Consider the following 24,157-nt stretch of genomic DNA (forward strand, 5'->3'; position numbering starts at 1 on the left):
TAGAGACACAAAGTGCAAAGTTTGATTCTCACATGGAGTAATTGGCTAGGCTTAAAATGGTTCACAAGGGCAGTTAACCTAGTACTAATTTATGAACATATGAGTGATACATATGTTTCACTATGTGTTTGTAATTCTTCTTTCTACAAAGTGGTATAACCTGAGAGTGAATAATAAAGTAAAGAGGGTTTGGGGGCACAGGGGGCTTCTCCCTCTGTAGGAATGCTTTTATTTTCTTATTTATTTTAAATTGTGGCCTTTTTGTTCATAAATTGTAGACGATGGATTGTATGTCCTGTTATCTTGGTATATTCAAGTTTTCAGGGAACTGTGATACAGGCTTCATTGTTTTGATGACTCATAATTGAGTATATATTCAGTATTTATTCATTTAAATAAAGTTTCAGTGCAATTCTAAACTGTTTTGTTTTCTTCCAGAACTGGACCATCAGATGGGGTGTTGCACTAAAGGCCAAAGAACAGTCAAGGTCATATTATATAGATGGTCATACCCTAGGGTTACCTGAGGTAGAAAAGTTCTTGGAAGTACACACCATTCAGAAGCACAGGTTTTACAAACATGGCAGAATGGTTGCAGCAAATTGTAATATGACCATTGGCATTTTCAGCAGTCTTAACTCTTTTATTAGTGAGGTTATCCTATCAATATACTATTCCTTGGACAGTTCTACTCTGGAATGTTATATCCTGCCTTGGATATCGCACTTACAAGAATAAGTTCCTTCAGGATCTTTTAATTGTACATTACAGTCACAGATTTCAGAAGCCGGACGATCACGACTGAGAATTTTAAGTGCCTGCATTGAAGAGGAGACCGGCTGTTCCTTTCTTCTATCTTCGTAGCTTTACCCAGTCTAAAAGAGGTCACCCACTAAAACTAAGAGAGCAGTGACCGAGGAGAGCCTGGGGTAACACTTCCATTCACTCTGTCTCCATAGAGCTTTTATACCATGGAAGATTTTCCATAAGGAAATGACTATGACAAGATAAGCAGACTGTTTCACAAAGTATGCAGTATGTAGGTTATTGTAACAGGAGAGTAAACAACAAAGTGTATTGTCAGCATGTTTCAACCTCATTTTACATAGCAGGCCTAAGCAAAGCCACTCTTTGCAAGTAGTCTTGTGACCCCTTCAGCCTACAACTGCTTGTTAAATATATGTGTTTTAAAAGCCTTTGGCCTATATCAATTGATTTCTAAAACTGGGTTTGCAGAGGTGCACTCATTCTGTTAGTATCACAGCTTTTTTTTTGTACCATGCACAGACAGCATTACATAGTTAAGGTGTCATTGCTACAAAATGACGAGACTTTAGTTTGAATTCCTTCTGCTTTTCACCTTTGCAATGTATTATCATAAGTAATCATTTAACTGCCTTGTGCTTCATGTTGTCTACTGAGAAAGTAAAACCACTGAACTCACACTATTCAGTCAATAAACTAAGAAATCATGCAATAACTGCTTAAGGTAAGATGAGAGCTGTGTAGGAACTTGATTCTTCATCAGATATGGAATACAGCTGACATAGTTCTATAGATCTTCAGCACAAAAATCTACGGCTATGAAATACTAGATCTTTCTGAAATATAGGGCATGAACGTCATGCCGAAAATGCTCAATTCATTAATGACAAAATATATTTGTGTAAAGATTCAAACAGTACTGTGGTTATTAGGCATAACCCAGCTTTGTATGTTCAGAGTGCAATGCAGTATAACAGAAGCAGAGTTGCTTAAAAATCTTACCAGTTGGTTTTGATAAGCAGTTACTGCTGTGAAAACTGTTTCTGTAAAAACAAAAGTCCGGAATTCTTCTGACTTCAAGTTCAGCAGAGAAGCAGTGTGATCCTTCTTTTTAATTACGTGAACCCTGGGCTGGTACTTGTGCATTGAGTTCAAAATTATCTGAAGTAAAAAGGAAATAAAATGACTACACACAGTTAGTTTCAGTATGCAGTTTGTTGATGTGATTATATATACCTGTCGATAAATGTACTGCCCTTTTGTGAGTATACTGAGGCATAAGATATCCTTCCTGTCTTAATTGCTGTTAAGCAGAATTACAATAAATGTTGTTGTGTCTTTCGGCTTTTACCAGTTAGGGGTCGCCACAGCGGAACTCCGGTCCGCTAGTGATTGGTAGTAGATTTTTTTCCATGCCGAGTTGCCAGCCCTGACACACAACCTTCAATGAAGGTACGCCCATTCACGCATGTCTCCACACAGAAGACGCTTTAGCTGAGAATTGAACAGGACATCTTACTGTGAGGCAACAATGCTACTGCAGCACCACCACCACAGTATTACAATAAATATTAAGTGATATTTGGTGTAAAGAGCTTCTGAAGCATTTTTTTCTTCACATCAAGGATACCAAATTCCCTAGAAATCACAGACTTATCCAGCATTCCTGCAGAAATTCTACAATTGTCAGTAAAGCTACAGACTCAAAAAGGACATGGGTTATTTCACTGAAATATGATTTTCTTACTCAAAACAATAAAAATGCCTAATCGGAATCCGAATGCCAAAAAACTATAACATGATAAAAACAATTAAAAAAGGCATACTAACAATCAGAAATTCACTTAAAAATGGAGTGAAATACATGCATGACAAGCTTTCAAACAGACACCTTCTCACATCCTTGTTTAGGTATGGAATATATCAAAAAGGAATAAACTAATACATAGCAACACAGCTACTTGTATATTACTCCTAAATAAGGAGTGTAATTTTTCTCATTTTGTGATTAATTAAACAATCAGCCCTTCCAATGCTAAATACATTTTTTTAATTTTTAAGCCTTACAAACCACATATTTCTCAGGAAAAAGAAAATTAATTAAGAAGCTCCAACTGAGCCCCAAACCTGCAAAAACATTCAATATGCATTGCTGTCTATCCTGTGACATCAAATAATCTGTTAGAAAACTCCTGTTTGCTTCAGAAAGCAATGTTGCTGTGGAAAGATAACTAATGGAAGAACAAACGGATTACGCTAACAGCTCCACACAAAAACAGTGCAGGGAAATACCTTGCAAGTTATTCTTAACCCATTTCAGATAACGGTAATTAAACCTCTAGGTCTTCTCTGTGTGTGCCCAAAAGACTTGCCATACAAGTTCAAGCTGATTGATTACTGAAAAATCATTACTAATATTACCACAGTTATGGACAGGAAACCTAAGGGTCTTACTCTGCTACGTAAGAAGCCCCACTAAATTCTGAAGTTTTTCAAGTGTTTTACATTTAGTTTTTTACTGTAGTTCATAACAGGGAGAGACCATTATTAAATCATTATATAACTAAAGAATGAAATAACCTTTTTGCCTCAAGCTTGACTCCTCTTATTTTTCCTTTAAATATACAAACCACAGGACTCACATAACTGGCAAATAAAAGAGGCTAGAATGGGACATCGCTGACCTACTGCTGTAGATATATTTATCCTTTGTAAAACAATATTTTATTGTTATAACTACTAATGCAGCTTTGTATAAGTTAATGATTGTTGCTAGTTGCTCAGGGAAACTGAAACTTTTTGAACAAGTCTTCAATAATTTTTCTTTCTCTTGATGGTATAAAAAATTTACGTTGGATCCCATTACATAGCATTAGCATACTATTAGTTCATACATTCATAGGCAAGTACTAGTCTAATTTCCCTTATGGGCCATTTTAAGCCTAGCCAATTTCCCTTTTGATGCTTGAATTAACCTAACTCATTTGTTGTTACATTGGCCTTACCCATCCCATGGTTGATGATTATATATCACCCCTTGTAAAACTAATTGGGATCTTACCAGGGATAAAGCATTTAGGAACTCTTTCTGTCCATTAGTAATACAGGGATCAGTCCTTGGGTACATTTTCTGTTTTACATCCATAGATCAAAGCTGTATTTGAAAATCGACAGAGATGAGTTTTATTTTTCATGAACGGGGAGTCTGTTTCTTAGTAGTCGTGTCTTCTACGAGCTATACCTGTTTGCCCAGACCATTCTATTGATGCTGCAGAAGAGGTTAGTCATTCTTACTAGTTGATAAAAACTGCCTAAAACAACGTAGTAGCATCTGTCATCAACTAGCCTGGTACAAATTCAAATTGTAATTGTTACAACAAGTTCAGGATACAAATATAGCAATTAGAACTTTAGTGATGTTATGAACTTAAGACAGTCTATGCTTACTAAAGAAACATGACTTCTGGGTCTATATTTATCCTTTCCTTGCCTGCTTTTTAATTAACATAGTTTTACCATTTCTTGTGAATATCTAAGTTATGTAAGGAAATGCAAACATTTCAGAAGGAGCTGGGCTAAGACAGTGACTGTTAGGCCATCTTGGCCTTGTACCTTGCTGTTTTTTTTTTTAATATTTAACATGCTTTATCTCTGTAAGTGTAAAACGATCACATTTAACTAACTTTTTACCACAGACTGTAACCAAATATTACTTTTTCAATGCATTTGTATGTCATTCCTGGTTTTAAATTAGCTTAAAATATGTCATTATATGGTCCACTATGTTTTGTTCAGGAAGAATTTTCTCCCCATTGTAACCTATAGCAAATACTTTAATAGTATACACAAAATCTTATGGAGCAAGCCAGTATTCTGCCACCATTCAGCACTTAAGAGCAACAAATAGCAGTTAGCATGTGGAATTAAAACAGAATTTAAAATTGAAAATCCTGTTGTAGCATGTGCTGTTAAAAAGGAATTTAAACTTAAAATTCCTGTCATCTGCAGGAACACTATATTATGAGGCAAGACTTCATTCTAGACCACCTTCCTTTTGGTATATAATTCTCTGACATGAAAGTTGATATCAAAGGACTACGGCTAACCACATTAGCCAATGATTGCAAACTCTGGGCATTTACCAAATCCTATACTGATATTCAATTTCTCCATCAAGGACTGAACCAAACAACTGCTTGGTGTAAGAATCATTTACTGGCTTACTCTCAAAGCCAAGAAAAGCACTATAGTTGCCTTTGATAAATCTATTGTCACCACCACATGCAATATGGATAACACTCCACTTAAACCTCTGCTGATAAAGTCTATTTTCGAACACCAAGTCTCTGTCCTGGTAAGAGAAACATTTTACCTTTCACAATATGCCCTTTGTGTTATCTCCTCATGGTCCAAAGAAGTTATAATTCTACTTCATGCCTCCTTTATTAAGCTCATAATTGATTACAATATCCTTGCTGGTGTATGTCTCACTATGTGCCTAAACCAGTTTGAAATTCCTCAGTGTCTCCTCACCAAAAAGATCTCTGGTCTTGGTATTGTTAGTAGCTCTGAGAGGCTAAAAGCCCTGTTGCTTCACTCAGTCTCAAAAGCCCTGTCACTTCATTCAATGTCATATAGGCTTCTGAGGGTAATTTCTGCTTAAGTTTCTGTGCCTCGAGTGACCTTGCACTTTTTACCTCTGTCACCTAAACAGAACCAGTGGCAAAGGAAACACTTGTTCTAAAGGCCTAAACCTATACAATTACATTAACAATGCCAGCTTGTACAATGTATTTAATGCATCCACTGTCCCAGAGCAAGCACTGCTTTATATTACTAAAAGGAAATGCAGTCAGAAACTCTTTTTCTTAGAACATTTGCAAATATGAAAGCCCTGATTACCAAGTATCAAATGCTATTTTTGATGAGATTTTTACATTTAAACCTGAAAAACATTTGTATAACCATCTGCCTATTCAGATAGCAAATCCTTTAAAGATTTCTCACTTTCTAAGTTGTTTGTTGGATAGAGTTTTGATTTTATTAACATTTTTAAATGATGCGATTTCCATAATTTGGTCAAGTAGGTAGTATGACTGTTTCAATTAGTTTTACCTTATTAATGCTAGTGTGTCATTTATAGAAGTGTTTCTTTCATAACTTTATCATGTGTCCATCAGCAAACAGATAGTTCCTTTTCCAGCTTTTTGTGCTGTATACTCTGATATACATCCATCCATCCACAACCTGCTTTCCCCACTTTTTTTTCTACACATGGGGTCTGAGTGTCACTTCAACAGTGACAATCATTCAGAGCCAAGGTTTACACCTCAGAGTGGCTAACCCTGCCACAATAGTTCTTCCATGCCATGCACTCATATGCACACTCACACCTATGGCCAGTTCAGAGTGTCCAACTCACCTACTGCTTGTCTCTGGGATGTGATAAGAAAATGGAGCACCCAGAGGAAAGCCACGTAAACACAGGGAGAAGATGCAGGCTCTGCACAGAAGGAACCCCAGCTGAGAATCCAACTGGGAAACCTCTTGCTGTGAGGCAACAACGCTATCCACTGCCCTGCTATGCTGACCCTCTGATATACATACCTCCCCTTACAATAGTTATATACTCATAATAGTTATTTTCTTTTATATTTTTCCTTCACTGCTGACCTTTAATTTACCCTTTCCTTGTTGCCCCTCCTTTGCATTGGTACAGTATACGTTAAATGCTTTTTTGTAAATCCTTTTTAAATGTACTTTCTTGCAAATTCATTTTATTTTGGTCTCCCCTCTTGCCACAAAGGTGCTTTTTTCTTAACTCACAACTAGGTGTCCATGATTTACCTTGGTTGGGGGTCATTGGATGGATATTTGCATTAGGTGGTGGAGGTTCCTAGCATGTATAAAATGCACTTATTCCAACTTGTTTACAGCAAACAGAAGAGATGAGACATCATATTTTTTGCTGCATCCCAGCTTCTTCTTGTCTGTGACTTAAAATTTAAAAATGATTTATTGATATATTTTTGGTGTCCTACATATTTAAAAGGTTTTAATCAGACCCTCATTTTTTGCTTCAGGTTACTCTTCTTGCTGTTTGCATATATGTCATCCCCTGCTCATTTTGCAGATCTGAGCTTTACATGGTTGCCCGTCTGGTGTAAAGTTGATGCTTTTTAGTGCTTTTCTCTCACTATACAGGACCATGCTGAAAGTATGCTTATATTAAAAAAAAATAAGGTATAGTTAACTTTCCATCATCATAATGGTTTGTTGCTTACATTGTGGGGCTACACTCTGAGTTAAAGTTATAGTTTCAACTAGACTGATGGTAACCTTATTTTAATTTTTATTGTACATGCTACCAAATCAAACTTATTGTCTAGGAGTTTCACTTTAAATTGTTGAAAAAGTCATCTGGCAAAGGTTTCAAACTTCTATGCCAAGGAAACCCTGAATGGATGTCTTTTAATGGCCATATGACTGGGCTTGGCGTTCCATGCCTGATGGTAGCCCTCATAGACATAGGAGTACACACATGCCAGGGGAGGGTACAGAATGCCACTGGGATGATGTGGATGCTCACATCAGCCATAGGGGTGGGTGGCTGTCTATCTGATGGCTACTAAGGAAGGGAGGTTAGATAGCCAGCAGGCAAGACATCTGTTCAAGCATCACACTGTATCACTTACAAATGCAGATACATTCTATACATTTAATAATCATGTGCATCCTGGAATTACTAGGTATAATCTACTTGTAATGAATGTCTCAAATGTACACTGAATGTTATTATTAAGGACAGCACTTAATAAAATTCTGCAATTTTACATAATCTTACAATGCTATTGTACATTTTCTAATGTCAATAAAAATGACTAGTATGACTTTTAGTCAAATTTTTCAGGTATTCATTCCTTAGATTATGCTAATTATTTTTATGTCTATGTGGTTATTTATCTTAACGACTCACAAACTATGCCTACTGTTTCTGTATATAACTACTCAGTTGTATGAGAGCACTGGGCTACAGGAAATAAACAATTGATAAAAAGGGAAAGAAATAGAAGCCCGTAAGCAATGTACAGACACTGAACATAGCATATGTCTGCATCGTATGTGATGCATCCATGGGGGACCTTTAAAATGGAGTCTGACTGGAAGAGAAGCATAGGAGATAGCTGGGAAATTAAAGTAGTAATCATGAGACATGGCCAAAACTTTTGGCATAGACAGTTGTCTTCATTTCGTTTTGGAGTCTTGGATGCCTCACATAGGATAACAAGGCTTAACATTTCTGAGATAAATACTAAGACTTGCTGCTTATTGAAAAATCTTTGCGTAGTCTTACTTTTTATCAGTGAGTGATGCTCTAGGCCACACCCTAGCACACACCATCATTGTAAATAGTAATGAATGACAGCAAACCATCAAACAATACCTGAAGCTAAACTACAATGTCTGGATGTTCATAATCTAGGTTTCAGTCTCCTTTACAATGGATGTTTTCACAAGTCAAACCTTGTAACTCAAACGATCTTCTGTGTTTTCATTAACCTTATGGAAACAAATGTTCAAAATGATACTATTTTGTCTACGTTTAAATAAGTTCTGTTCCATGTTTTTGCTGCTTGTAGGCACAAATTCTTATTTCTCTTGTTTGTATATATTATTTTTACTATTATATTACAACACTGTTATAAATTGGTGTATTACACAGAAACTTTGTTCCTTTGAATATGGAAAGAAAACAGCTATAAGCACTTTAATAATTTCTATCGCAGACATTTTTAATTAAATAGAATAAAACGTTGATGTTGCTATGTATATTAGAAACTGAACCATGACAGATGAAAGAAAAATGATGTGTACAAAGTGAGCCAAAATGGCATGAAAAACAAAAAGGCCACTTACATGCCCATGCTGATCCAGTTCGTTGTTTGTCAGCTTCACTTTTTCAAAAGACACCATCTGTTTCAGCAACTGCTCTCCTGTAAAGGGGGAATCGGGGTGCACGTAGAGCCTAAAATGAACAGAAAGTTTATTTCCTTACTGAACAGAAACTAAGCATTGCAGCAGGTCTTCTTTGAAATTGCCTACATGGGAAAGAATGCAAAGATTTCAAAAGGGTGAACAACAAAATGGAGAGAATCATGAAAGGATAAGGTAGGGTAACTCTTACAAACTTTACATCACGTGTTTTGCAGTTTTTTTAAATAAATAAGTATTTTGAATGCAGAAAGCCTTTGTATTTAAGGAAGTAAGAGAGAGATGGACAATATTTCTGGCTTGCCTTCCCATTTCAGGAAATGCTTTATAAAGCAGTGCCAGCTGAATGATATTACACATAGTTTACAGATGGAGACAGTGTAGATCATTACAATATTCTGCAACCTCCCAAAGTAGAGAACATCATACTTCTCAACCACCTAGATTTGCATAGAATGTCCAGATTTTTGCTTCACATTTTTGGTCTGTTCCTCATAAAATTTGTGGCTTTCTGGCAAATCACTGAGGAGTGAAATCATTAAATCATGACAAACATTTGAATTTCAGGCTTCATATCTTTCAGGAAATGCATGTTAATACAAAGCCTGTTATTACAGCAACTTTCTAAGTTTATAAAAATCAATATTTAAAATCTGTTCCAATTTTTTGATCTTTCTGTCAACATTATTTTTGGTTTTGTCCATATTTCTTGGTCTGTGAGTTTGAGAGGGTTGGAGAACACCAGTATGTACTGAGAATAAATATATTCCATTAGATTAACACAGCAAAATGAAATATTGTGGATTTTAAAACTATAGGTTATCCAGCACCTATGTATAATGCCAAGCAATGCAAATAGTCATTCTTATAGTAAAATCATGCTAGAATTGGACTATTGGACTTTTCTAGAAATAAATAAAATAGCTTAGAAGGAAAGCTGAAGAAAGTACAGTTGTGTACACTTACCATAAATGTAGATGTTCGAGTGTATTCACTGCTGCAGTCATCACACTTGGGTTATCTGCCTGCAGGTAGCCCTCAGTCGGCGTGAATATCAGAGTCTTGGGATTTCTGCATCAGATGCTGTTGCCTTTTCCATGATGTCAGGTCATCAGGGGTATAAAACATGCAGCCAGCGCCATTACATCAGTTTTTCTTGCCCCAGATATCAGGAGCCCCCAAAATAGGAAGCAATCACAATGTGTGGAACACCTCCAGTAGAATGTAAATACCATTGCCATAAGATATGGTCAAAAAAGAGGATAGGTAGAAAGTATAGAAAAGACAGGGGGCTGGAGGGAGGGTAACCAGGACTGCAACAGTGAATACACTCGAACATCTACATTTATGGTAAGTGTACACAACTGTACTATGTTCTTCCTGTTTCACTGTTGCAGTCATCACACTTGGGTTGATTCCCAAAGCTGAAGAAGGGTGGAGGCAGTCAAGAAGTATTAGGGCTGGCTAGCAGGCCTTGTAAGACTGCTGTGGCAAATCCAGCTCTGGATTTAGAAAAGAAAGGTAAGTGGTAATGCTTGGTGAAGGTGCGTACAGAACTCCAGGTTGCAGCTTCCAGGATGTCCCTGGTAGGGACTCCCCTGAGAAATGCTGTAGAGGTTGAGGCAGCCCTAGTGGAATGAGGTCTGATCCCCTGTGGGGTAGGTTTTCCATGGTGTTTGTAGCAGAAATGGATGCAATGTGCTATCCATTTAGAAATGGTTTGCTTTGAAATGGCCTTGCCCTTTGCCCCTGTAGCAAAGCTGACTAGCAGCTGGTCAGATTTTCTGAAAGGCTTAGTCCTGTCAATGTAGAACCTTAGCTGTCTGTGCACATCCAAGGAGTGCAGGATTTTCCCCTTTATTCTGAGGATTAGAAAAAAAGGTTGGTAAATGGATGGATTGGTTTAAAGCCACACTGGATACCACCTTGGGTATAAATGATGGGTTAGTCTTGAGGGAAACCCTGTCCACATGGAAGATAACAAAGGGTTCCACGGCCATAAGGGCCTGTAACTCAGACACTCTTCTTGCTGAAGTGATGGCTAGAAGTAAGGCTGTTTTCCAAGAGAGGAGGTTTAACTCTGCTGTTGCAGCAGGCTCAAAAGGGGGGAGCGTGAGCTTCTCTAGTACAAAGTTAAGGTCCGAGGCAGGAGTGGGAGTTCTCCTTGGGGGTCTTAAATTGTTAGCTCCTTTCAGAAACTGTTTGATCAGAGGGTGAAAGAAGAGGGATGGCTCAGTATTGTAATGAGCTGAGATGGCAGAGACATGAATCTTAAGTGATGAGAAGGATAGGCCTTTGTGGAGCAGCTCTGCTAGATAATCTAGGATGTGAGGTAAGGTGGGCACGGCTGTGTCCTTTCCTTGAGACTGGCTCCAAGAACAGTATCTTTCCACTTTTCTGAATATGATTTCCTAGTACTAGGCCTCCTGGCCTCAAGGATAACATCCAGCACCTGTTTGCTGAGGGTTGCTGGTGATGTATTCAGGGAATAATCCAGACTGCCAGGTTCAGGGTTTGCAGCTGACGATGCAAAATCTGTCCCTCCTGCTGAGACAGCAGGGAAGGTGTGTGATGTAGGTGCCAGGGTAGCACTGCTGTCAGACTGTGTAGGAGTGGGTACCAGTGTTGGTGTGGCCAGTCTGGTGCAATAAGGACTGCCCTTAGCCTATCCTGTTTGATCTTGAGTAGTACTTTTGAAAGGAGGGGCAGTGGGGGAAAGGCATAGATTGAGAGGTTTTCCCATGTAAAGGATAGGGCATCCACTTTCCATGCTTGGCTGTGGGGAATTCTGGTGCAAAATTTGCTCAGTTGATGGTTTTGGGGGGAAGCAAAGAGGTCCACTTCTGGTGTCCCCCACCTGTGTATTAGAAGTTTGAATGAGTTGGGTTCCAGTTTCCACTCGTGGGTCCATTAGATTTCTGCTTAAGTCAACTGCCACTGAATTTTGTTTGCCTGGCAGGAATTGAGCTTGCAGGTGCACTTGATAACTCAAGGCTGTGTTCCATAGAGCCATGGCTAATCTGCAGAGTGGGTAGGAATGAGTTCCCCCCTGCTTGTTTATGTACCACATAACTGTGGCGTTGTCTTTCTTTATCAAGAGTTGCCCAGGCAGAATAAGGTATTTGAAGGCTGTCAATGCATTCTGTACAGCTGACATTTCTTTTTGATTGATATGCAGGTGAATTTGTCCTGGGCTCCATTTGCCTTGAGTGCATTTGCCTGCCATGTGAGCCCCTCAGGCATAGTCTGATGCATCTGTTGTCAGGGTTTGGGTGGCAGGGGGGTTGAGTGAAAGGGAGTCCCTTGTTGTGGTTTCAAGCCTCTGCCCACCAAAGAAACTCTGCCCTTAGGCAAGGAATGATAGGAATCACTGTTTCCAGGTCCTGAGAATGTAGACACCAGAGGCTTTTTAAGTACCATTGAAGTTTCCTCATATGCAGTCTTGCATATGGAATTAGTAGAATGCATGAGGCCATGAACCCTAGGGCTTGCAGTATGTTTCTTGCAGATAGTTAGGTTTGGGTGGCCAGTAGTTTAAAGTAATTTGTCAAATAAACCTGCTTTTCTGGAGTGAGGAATGCCATTTGGGAAGTTATGTTCAAGCTTGCTCCCAGGAATACAATCTTTTGGCTGGGCACCAGATGAGATTTCTTTTTGTTGATGGTATACCCCAGAGAAGTTAGGAGTCTCTTTACAAACATCAGGTGCTGAAGGAGCAGTTCCTGACTGTCCGCCTGAATCATGCAGTCATCCAAGTATGGGTAAATCTGAATATTTCTCTGCCTGCAGTATGCAAAGGCTGGAGCCAGGCACTTTGTGAAAACCCTGGGTGCAGTAGATAAGCCAAAGGGAAGTGCAGAGAACTGATAGTGCATAGAGCCTGCCGTGAAACATAAATATTTTCTGCAAGATTCCCTTATGGGGGTGTCTAGGGTGACTGGCCAGAAGTCTTTGGCTAGTATAGGAAGCAGCTGCTGGAGTGTAATCATTTTGAATTTTGATACCACCAGGAAGGTGTTGAGAGTTGACAGATCCAGAATAGGGTGCCAAGAGTTTTCTTTTCTAGGCACCAGGAACAGTCTGGAGTAGAAACCCTGTCCCCTTTGCTCTGTTGGAACAGGTTGAATAGCCCTGATACTGAGAAGAGAAAGTACTTGCTTTTGGGCCTCTGCCCACTGGTGTGGAGGAAGGTCTGGCAATCCGCTAGGGGTTGGCAGAGAGTGGAAGTAAAATGTGTATCCCTGGGATACAATGTTTAAGACCCATTAGTCCTGGGTAATTTACACCCAGTTTTTTTGCATGCAGGGCGAGTTTTCCTCCTTGGGGTGCAAGTACTTGGGTATAGCTGGGAAAGATGAAGGACAAGTCATTGTGAACTTTTTCCATGGGGGGGGTGGCTTACCACTCCCTGTTTATGAGGAGGGAGCACTCCATTGTTTAGATCTGTGCATACCCTGAGACTGTAGTCTTTGTGGTCTGTTGCCCCTGGGTTTGGACTGAGAAGGTCTGGGAGGGACTGGAAAGAACCAGTTTTTTGAAGGCCAATGCCTACTGAATCTAGGTGGCTGTACCTGTAGGAAATCTTTAACAGTTTGCATAGATTTAGCTTTTTCCTCCATCTTTTTAAGAACTTCTTCTGCTTTTGAGACAAACAAACATTCTTGATTTAATGGAGCATCTAGTAATTTTGCTTTGACATGATCTGGCAAGATTTGTTCCTTCAGCCAAGCATGCCTTCTCAGAACCGATCCAGTGACAGCAGCCCTGCAAGATGCTTCTAAGGCATCAAAACCACAATGCAAAATATGTTTACCAACTTGGTTTGCTGAATGCATTAACTCTTGTAAGTCTTTATTTTCTGCACAATCAGGAATCACCAACATTTTTTGTTTAATTAGTTCCATAATATGCTGCTGGTACTTCAACATGTAAAACTGGCAATTTAAAGCCCTGATGGCAAGAGTTGCAGAGGTATATACCTTCTTACCCCATCTATCTAAAGCCCTAGAATCCCTGTCTGAAGAGGTATGGTTTTTGGCTGTAGTAGTCTTAATACCTTTAGGCCCCTGGGAAATGGTCTCTGGATCCGCAATGGGATTTTTAGAGAGAAATTTGTGAGAGTCAGGTACTCTGTAGTACCTGTCAGGCTTTCTAGGAGCTGGTGGTAAAGTATCAGGGGTAAGACTGGATTCCATGAAGACATCATCTACAATATCCAGGACAGGGGGTATAGCTAGAGGCCTATGCTGAGGCAAGTCTAAAAATTCCTTGAGTCTCTTTTTGGACTGTGGGTAGTCCTGGCATTCTCAGCGTAAATGCTCTCTTAGGGTATGCAAGGTTTCATCGAAAGAAAAGCCCTCTGGGGGGAGGCAGAGGGAATGGAATCCTCTGCATCTGAGTCCTCATAGGTAGATAAGGGTATGTCCTGGTAATCACAGGGATCAGAGTCATCGGACTCATGGTCTGTAGAATCAGAAGGAAAATCATATCTTTGTCTTTTAGAGGGGAAAGGCTGGATTCCCCTAATTAAAGTAATAAGGTCGTCGGCCATTCTAAGCATTTGTTTCTGTGGCATGGGAGCTTGAGAATGCACTTTGGTAGTTGGTTTCCTAGGCGTAGTGCAAACTCTGGGCCTGCGAAATTTGGTAGTTTTAGTCATTAATGAAGTAGTCGGTTTAATACAAACATTGGAAGGTCTGACTACACCCTCAGAAGCTGGTGCCTGCACAGCGGCTCCGGACCCATCCAAGGTAGAGACATCCGCAGGTTCCATAGTCGAAGAAGCATCTTGTGGCATACCGGACTCCAAATGGGTCTCAGTAGAGGCCTGCGAATCTGTAGAAGCAGGTAACAGGGGCTGCAAAAGTGCCTCACTGAGTACCGGTGGACTGGCGACTAGCTTAACGGAAGTGTCGTCGGCAGTTTTGGACCTATGCAGTCTGTCTCTGTCTTTATCCTTGCGTTTTTTCAGAAGATCAGTAGTTGGATAGCTTATCGAAGCCATTTCAGAATATGCTGAACCAGAACAAAAGAATTTAGCAACAAAAATAGCCTGACAACAAATAGTTTGGGCGTTGAACAAGGCACAAAACCGACAGCGAGGGACATCATGGTCTGGGCCTAAACAGGTGATGCAGTAAGAATGAAAATCTCTGTGAGGTATTTGCTTTCCACAGACAAGACAATTGTTAACTTTTTCTGACATCAGTTAGAGCAAGAAAAAAGGATCCCCAATGGGGTACTTAGCTTTAGAAGACTTCAGGTTTGAAACTCAAAAAACAAAAATTTTAGGAAGCGGCCGACCAGCACTTGCAAACTGCTTCTGCTTCGGGCTCCCACGCGGCAAGAAAAGCTGATATAATGGCATCAGCTGCATGTTTTATACCCCTGATGACCTGACATCATGGAAGAGGTGACAGCATCCGATGCAGAAATCCCAAGACTCTGGTATTCAGGCTGACTGAGGGCTACCGGCAGGCAGATAAGCCAAGTGTGATGACTGCAACAGTGAAACATGAAGAACATCAATTACAGAATGGAATCAGTAATGGAAACTTGTACAAAAGATGTTTTGGTACACTGGCTAACAACATTTTTAAATTGTTCCTTAAAGTCTTCAGTTAGAAGTCATGCTTACAATAAACTGCCCCTGGGATTCAATAAAGCCTACACTAAGTACACGATATGTATTCAATAAAATTCTTAGCTCATTTTTTTGTGTTTTCTAGTCACTGCAGTCTACACTTTGTGGTAACCTTTATGAATCCCTGTCAATATTTAAAGCAGCAAAAATATCAGCAGGAAAACTAAAATTAGGAGGAAGAAGGCGTGTGTTATGTCTGTGTTGTCTATTCCTCAAAACAGTGTACACTTAGCATACACTTAGTGTAGGCTTTATTGAATCCAGCCCTGCAACTTTTCTATATGGATTGAACAAATGATTGAAAAGCTTTTGAAAGGTAAAATAAGAAACCCATCCCTTATCAAAACATGTCTGAACTGTATTATGCTATGTTAGTATCAGGAAAGTATGACAAGACATCTGGGATGCAGACTGAAGAACCTGCAGTTCATCAAAAAAATAGTTCTGCTAAACTGCAAGGATGCTAAAGATTGCATCCAAGCAAACACAACCCAGTCTGAGGCAAAAAAAAAAAAAAAAAAAAAACGTAGAGTAGATTTTAATTAGTATAACTGGCTATTTCTTCCAAATGCAGGGAGGACCAAAAAAGTTTACTCACCAGTAAAGAGTTGTTTCAGTGTTCATAGTTTGGTGATTTTTTTTCAAGTAACTACATAAGGTTAGGGGGGAACTCTGATTCACAATGATGGGGGTGCCTGTTCCAGAGACAGGGTAGTCTCAGGGATACATACCTATCTCTCCAGCAGGCCCTATTTATATCACAAGCAAGCTCAAAGTATTAATCATGTGGGTAGAAGTTCATGTTCACACTCTGTCATGATAATCTGCAGAGTTTCTGGATTAGTATGTGCAATGTGCACTCATTCATATTAAAACATGCGAGTACTAATTGACAAGAAAAGTGACTATTAGGGGCATCAGTAGGTAGACGTAAGGCATGTGTGTATGTATATGCATTTGCAAAGCTCATAACTAGCCAATGAATAATTACTGGGTCATAGGAACTGACGGTGCCAGACTTTTAGCCGTCAAGTCTGTGTTTTTCCGGAATGTCACATTGAAACCATTCTATTTAACACTGTTTATGGCTGCCCTTGTACTTTAGCCTTATATGGCTCTTCATTTCTCCATAGCATCTACTTTTACTCCACTTTCCATGATTTTTTATGATTAAGTAATTAACTGCCAGGTAGATATCTCCTGAAATCTGTTGTATTGCAGTACAATTCACAAATGTTAATTTCTCTTCACTGCAAATCAGGAACCAACAATTATGCTTCTTTGACTTGCAGTCAGCTCAACTTATTAAAAAAAGTACTTGCAATAATGGTTGCAGCATGTAACAGCAACCACTTTTTTGCCTAGTTTTTCAGCCTGTCATCTGCTTTGCATGTGAGATCCCAGTGCATTGGGGTCTGTATATTTGGTCTTTTCTACCGTTGTGCGATCTCAGAGATGGTATATATATAATTAGGAGGTGTTAGAGTGCATATTGCTTTATCAGGCTTTTTGATATAAGGATTCCTTAAATTTACTGTATATGTTTCCACCAATATAATTTCCCAATATATTCATGCAGTATGACAAACAGCTTTCTTTCTATCTGAGCTTATCTAATCTGGCATTCTTTGAAAGCACTTGATCCATAAGCAAGTTTAACTTCTTGTTGGACCACTGCATCAGGATCATTCTTGTTGGCATATACTTGAAATGAGACTTAATTATTCACATCAAAATATTTCAGTGTGGTGTGTCAGTTACTAAATACTTAAGTATTTCAAAGAACTTTTCTTGTTCTGTACACCATTCACATGCCTTATCATGTTCTAACAATGACCTTAATGATAAAGTCAGTTCTAACAAGTACAGAATAAACTTAGAAAGAAACATATTTTTTTAGAATGGTTCTTAATTTCTCAGTATTTGGTTTAAAGCCTTCAGATAAAAAATAGAACTCAATCCCTGATAAAATTCCTAAACAAAAGAGAAGAGTTGATGCTAAGGATCATGACCCAAAAGCCGTGTCCATTCTTTATTCATATTCACATAGCAGAAAAGTTTTAAAGTAGACCTAAAATCCACGTGTACTACAGCACAAGCAAAATGCTTAGCTATATATGCCACAGACATTTATAACTGCTGCCAAATGCCAGCTAAATGTGATCACAGGAACTTTAGAAACAAACAATTAAAATCTATAGAAATATTAAAGTAGAGTTTGTGCCAGCATTTAAAATACAGCTGATACATATTTTGGAAGAGCTACCCAACAAGTTAGAGCAATACAGGACAAACCATGCTGTTTTCTTCTCTACAGACTAAAACAAAGGTAAGCTAAGTTTCAGATATTAGCTCTACGATCCTGAAAAGGCTTACTGACTTAATCTACTGATATGAACAAATAATGTGAGAAGTACTATGCCAAAGTTTACCAAGAAGTAACTTTGCAAGATTTTCATATTAGTATTTATATAAAGAATTTTGTATAGCAGCAATATCTTGTCAACTTGTCCACATTAGGTACCAAAGCATTTAGCAACCCAATATCTGCTAGTAAAGTCAGATAAGCCATTTATAACATTTCACAGGGCAAAGTGGTTGGAACAGAAGGGTTGAACAGTAATATTTCTAAATGTTTGATATTCTTACAACACCTGTGTTCCTTAGTTTTCCATATACATTTAGATTTGTAACTTTACTGCAGTCCTTGTGGGAATCTAGGATTACTGTTTTCTTATGGCCAGCTAAGGACCCTAGAGAAGTAGAAATTTACTCACTCATATTACTGACTTATTAGAGGCCAAAATCTGTGCTAAAATTTTAACAAAATGCCTCCATCCCTTCTTTTTGCATTTAACTCACCCACCTTAAGCTGCTTTTGTGAAATGCTAGTCTAGCACTGACAATGTATTAGCTTTAACTGCAACATGCAAGTACAGTACAAATCAAATAATGCTTCAGTGGCTGTTTGAGTCGATTTCAGGAATAAATGTTATTTTTGCACATGACATACTTCTGTTTGGTGAGTATAATCCCAATGCCCTATTAGTGCTTTATCACATAACGTTTCTTTGGTCATTTTACATATGGTGTGATTACAGATCATCACTTCTATTGCAACATACAGAAAAAAAAATGTCATTATTTGTTTACCATTTTCATTTTATAAATTCTCATTATGTTTGTATTGCCTGTGCTGCTGGTGTCACATTATTATTGTCACTTTGTTGTATTTTCTGGCTTTGCAACAATTAAAAATACATTTATCCATTTTTGTAGTTGTTTGGATATGTTTAGTTAATTAATGTACATTGATATTATGGTAACTAGGCATTCCACTACTCTTAGGCCAATCATTGTTAAGGTCATCTAGGATTATTGTTTATCAAGATATAGTTGTAGGATAGTGGGTCTTTAGAACCAGAGACTTATTTGTTATAGGAGGTATGCAGAATACTTCTGTACATATTGGTTTCAATGTGATCATTTTAAGTGTAGCTACTAGGACTTTAACTTTAACAGTGCTTGCTATTTGTGTTGATTGGACAGCCCAACCAGCATGCTTGTTGTAAATTGAGTATATACTGGTAGAAAAAAGTACATCTGCTAAAGTACCATCGAGCAGCCAGACTTTTCTACTGGAATCTGCTACAGAGGCCAGTGCAAAATAGAAGAAAAATCAAGTACGTCCTCACAAAAAAAAAAACAAAAAACAAAAAAAACATGTACCTGATTTTCCTTCTTTTTTGTGTTGTCCCTTTGTAAATTTGGCAGACTCTCGTACCTCTCAACTGTCCAAATCTTAGCAGAATGTCCAGATTTGTGCCTCATAGTTTTACTGTTTTCCACTTAAAACAGCAAGAGAGATTCTCTTTTTTCCATTGCTTATCTTCAGCAGCTCTGATGTACTGTGCAAACATGGGAACATAACTCCCATACCCATGTGGAGTACATCACAAAATGAATAATGTGAAATAACACAGACGGACACTATGGCAACATTATACAAAGACATTATTTATGAAAGGTAGGCATTTTTTTCTTAAATAATGTTGTTATATAATAGCAAGAACACACTTGTTGGTGTGGGTATATCAGAATTTACTCACAGCTGGCTTTGTTTAATCACTCAGGTTTCACCCTTGTGATGAAACCATAAAAACATTGGGAAAATCCTGGTATACCCAAACCCACTTGTGGATTATTGCTTAAATAAATAATGACTGCATGTTGAGCAGCTATCCAATTATTTCCTGATTTAATCTATAACATCTGACTCTTAGCTTCTGAAGATGCAATTGTTGGGACAAACGTTTGCAGTGAGTAGGAGTTTTCTGTAGTCGGCAGAGGATTTCAACACAAAATGCCACAGAACACAGCACAGTCACTCAAACAGTCAATCAGACAATAAATGAATAAATAGCTAAATGCAGTTATAGTCAAGTATTATGTAACAAAAGCACAAAATGACATGATTAGATTACTAGTAAGTGTGCTTGGTGTGACACTGCCAGCCCAGCTATCTGGAATTTTGTAAATAATTCTATGTTATTTGTGAATATTGATATGATTTATACAGAACTGTATGTTATGTACTGAGCTTCAAGAATGTAACCACAGCATACCCGGCTGGAACATAGAAGATTAACTTACAAAACTTCAAGAAAATAAGTTGAAATTAAGTGCTTTACGATGTGCTATAAAAGTTAGTTTCATTGCAGCAAGAAGACAGGATGTCTAGAGATAGACTTTTTTCTATTGTCTTGGAGAGAAGTATTTATTATGTTTAAAATAAAAAGTGTTTTTATTTCTCTATGACTTCCTAGCAGCTGTACTTCTGAGCGATATGTACTTCTCACACAGAGATGTTAAAATTATGTTAGTTTCTGTTAGCCTGGGAACTGAAGGCAGGTGACAAAGAGTGATGTCATCCAAACCGACCCAGCAGTAATATTTGATAGTAATTTAAGAACTCTCTCAGAGAAAGACTGTGCATTTTGTATCTTGTCTTGGACCCATAAACATCCACTCATTGTCAGCACTACATCTGCACTTACCTTGTTAATAGTAAGTAACTAGAGTACAGTAATTTCTCTTAGATATAGCGAGGAATATAGTAAAGATTAGCTTAGATGTTTTCTGTATTCATTTGAGACTGTCCTGCAATATTGTTTTAAAATATTTTCTGTGATTCTGAACTCTGCAGTTACTGCGTTGATTGAGTATTGTCTTGTTCTTTTATTATTTATTATTAAATATATTTAAACCTATCTTTGTGGCTGATATTTGTGAGACATATTTAAGCTCTTAGAGTATTTGCATATGTATTTGATGACACTGTACAGGCCACTTCTAAATAGCCTTGCTCTTGGTCACACTTATCATTTGGATAATAGTAACATTACACAATAGTATTTGTCACCCTTTGTAAGGGCCTATAGTAGCTAATAAGAAGGGGTTGGTGGCAGTGATAACTACCTTATAGTCCGGGCAGAAGGGGGCATAGCCAGTAAACCCATGCCAGCCTTCCCCAGGTGTATGTGTGTGTTTGTATATAAATCATATCTCAAAGTGTGTATATATATGTGTGTGTGTGTGTGTGTGTGTGTGTGTGTGTGTGTGTGTGTGTGTGTGTGTGTGAGATACTTGGGCATAGACACAAAGCACTGGTTGGACAGAGAGGGTGCTGGAGGTCTTGGCTTGACCCCTCAGCTGAGAGCTTAACCCTATAGCTGTGCCAGTGGGAAGCCTTAATGGGGATCTGGAGAAAGAGGGTGAAACCAGCCCCAGACTGACTGTGATCTCTGTGTGCTCTTAAGGGAAATTGTACTTTACTGTGTGTGCACTTATCATCCTCCCATTGTGTACATCCCTCACTGTTGCTAGTGGTGATTATTGAGGTTCCTTGATTACTGGGCCAGTGCAGGGGTATCACACTTGGCATATTGTGTAATAACAATGTAATTTTGCGATACTTGTCTAAAATAGGAAGATCATTTGTTAGAAACAAAATACAAATTATTGCATACTATAGAAAATACCAGCCTACTAAAAACAATCCCCACAATTGCATCATCTGAAGACAAGGTCAAATGAGATATATTCAGGAAGTAAATGGTCATCTGCTCAGAATGCAGTAAATACAAACATGAATTTATTATACTTAACAAATACATAAGAGTTCCACTGACGCAACTAAAGTAAAAACTATATATTTTAGAATCAGAAAGTCACTTTACATAACAATTACAGCAAAAAAAATAGGAAAAAAAACTTTGCATATGATCTTTGAGCTACATTTCAGTTACTGTGATTATGTCTGGGGTATAGAAAACTATCCTGCATTCAAGTATGTTATTTTGTTTCAAATAATATGGCCATATGTTTATTCCAGCAAGATTATATGACAAAGGAGTATTAGGTTGCCCAAGAGATTATCCTGGGTTAGGGTAAATATCTCCACATTTTAGAAGTTATGTTTATTCCAGCAAGATTATACCACAAAGGAGTATTAGGTTGCCCAAGCAATTATACTGGGTTAGGGTAAATATCTCCACATTTTAGAAGTTATGTTTATTCCAGCAAGATTATACCACAAAGGAGTATTAGGTCGCCCAAGCGATTACTGGGTTAAGTTATATGAGATGAGATTTATACTGGTGTTTAGATTTCTGTATGCATTGGATATATTTAGTTTTGTTAATTGTACAATTTTATTTTGTTGATATGTCTTTTGTACTTAATTTGAATATTGGGAATTTTGTATTGCAGATGTTGGTGTGAGGTTGCATGCTTGTGTGGGTATCTGAGGACAACATGAGTATATTTTTAAGCAGAGTTAGAAGGAGGAGGAAATTAAGAAAGGCTGGAATTTTATTAGTTTCTACATGCAATATATTTTGTTTTAAGTTTACTTTTATTAAACTGTTTTACTAGTCAAATTAGCCTTAAAACTAGCTTTCAGCATAGTGGGTCTAAATGAACCAAATGTCTTTACAATAAAAATATAAATAAAATTATACATACAAAAGACTGTCAAGAGAACCAGTATCATTTGTAAAAGTTGGTCCAGAAGCAACGGGAGATAGACATAAAACAAAACTAGCACTTCTAAGGAACCAAAACATTTTGCCTGCATACTGTGAAACTGTGTACACATAAAACTGTGTTATTTATATATGTATGTATTTATTAGTTTTATGTTTGCACAAGTCCCCTTTTACCTGGTTGGTAACTTGGGCAGTACCACAGGATACAAGCAGAACAATGAGGCACCCAAATTCACCTCTGTGCTACACTATCAGTATCCTATACCTTGCCCAGAGCTACTTTCAGACATTATACATAGGGCATCAACAAAACAGGTCACTTCCAAATATTGCGCTTCCATTCTGTGTTTGAGGACCATAACAGCGATACTTGGAGCTGTGACAATTTAAGAGTGATTACAGGGAAATATATATTAACTGTGAAACTATCTGGCAGTATTCCCTTTCATCTGAAAGTACAGTAATCAAGGTTTAGCATATAGAAGTAGCAGGAGTGTAAGAGTGTATCCCACCACATTCAGGGTGCAGGAGTAAAATCCCACCCTGACAAAAAAAACTTTAAATGCATAATAGTCACTTTTGAAGTTGATAGTTACTTGTGTTACATTGCACTTAATTTTTTATAGTTTTAGGACTCATTATGTCTTGTATTTCTGATAGGCAGACCCAAACATCTATTATTTTTTCAAGATGTTTAATGGATGTTTTTCTTAATATTATCATTTATGCACATATTGTTTAAAATGTGTATCTTTGTTCTGAAAAACTAATGCAAATACAATTCTGTGTGTGTGTGTGTGTGTGTGTGTGTGTGTGTGTGTGTGTGTGTGTGTGTGAGTGCATGCACAGGCACACATTTGTTTTTCCTTGTTATAAGTTAAAATCTAGGTGTGTTACATTTTAAGACATGAATAAAGCAGCACATGCATGTCTATTTCCTGAACAGTAAAATCACAGCCAGGCTGTCACCTTACCTAATTAGCACATAAACATTTTAAGCCATTTTGTAATGTACGGATGTGGTAGTTTGCTTAAAATATGCACAATGTTGACAGATCACATTTTTTTCTGTATCTGGAATTTGTTGAAGCTGGAATTGGCAAGCTGATGAAATGTGTAGATGTCAGGTGTTTCCCAGATGTCAGTACATTGTACGCTTTTATATGCACATTTTTCACAGTGTTCCGATAGCGTTTCTTGTAGAATTCCCTTCATTACAAAAGGCTTCATTCACTGAGTGGTGATTGAAAGGAAATTATAACATTCAGATGTCCAGAGATTAGCTTTTGTTCCCTGTTCACATGAGCAAGTGTATGTTCTGGTTATCAGATTATCTTCTGATTGTAAAGACACTCTCCTGCTCTGAGACACCCTTCCAATCACTGTTCTACAAATTATTTCTGCCTGGGATGTAGCAAGCAGAGGTAACATCCTAGGCTGATTCATTGTTGTAAACATATCATCTGTTTGTTTTAAGATGCAGTCCTTAGAAGTAAACATTTAGACTTGTACTACTGCACAATGTAGGTGCATATAGGTGCATGTAGGTGCATGATGTAGGTGATGTAGGTGCATGACATGGGTGTATACAGGTACATGTAGGTGCATGTAGGTGCATATAGCTTAATTTGGGAAACTCCAAAATGTAATGAATTTGAACTATTTAATTTTGGAAACTTCTAAACTTGATAGGCATTAACTTTAGGCT

The 24,157-nt window shown here is 38.0% G+C and overlaps 1 protein-coding gene across 1 annotated transcript in view; it reads right to left on the reverse strand.

The window, feature by feature from the left end:
• TBX20 (T-box transcription factor 20) overlaps window positions 1–24,157 on the reverse strand; it is a 219,173-nt gene that overhangs the window by 87,157 nt on the left and 107,859 nt on the right. Inside the window, exons 4-5 of the mRNA XM_044065093.1 lie at window positions 8,683–8,791; window positions 1,768–1,926 (exon numbers count right to left, since the gene is read on the reverse strand). Of these exons, the coding sequence (XP_043921028.1) occupies window positions 1,768–1,926; window positions 8,683–8,791 (268 nt within the window). The remainder of the gene's footprint in view (window positions 1–1,767; window positions 1,927–8,682; window positions 8,792–24,157) is intronic.

This window comes from Protopterus annectens, chromosome 3.part0 (assembly GCF_019279795.1).
Source record: "Protopterus annectens isolate FY-2018-M chromosome 3.part0, PAN1.0, whole genome shotgun sequence".
In the NCBI taxonomy this organism is placed as follows: Eukaryota; Metazoa; Chordata; order Ceratodontiformes; family Protopteridae; genus Protopterus; species Protopterus annectens.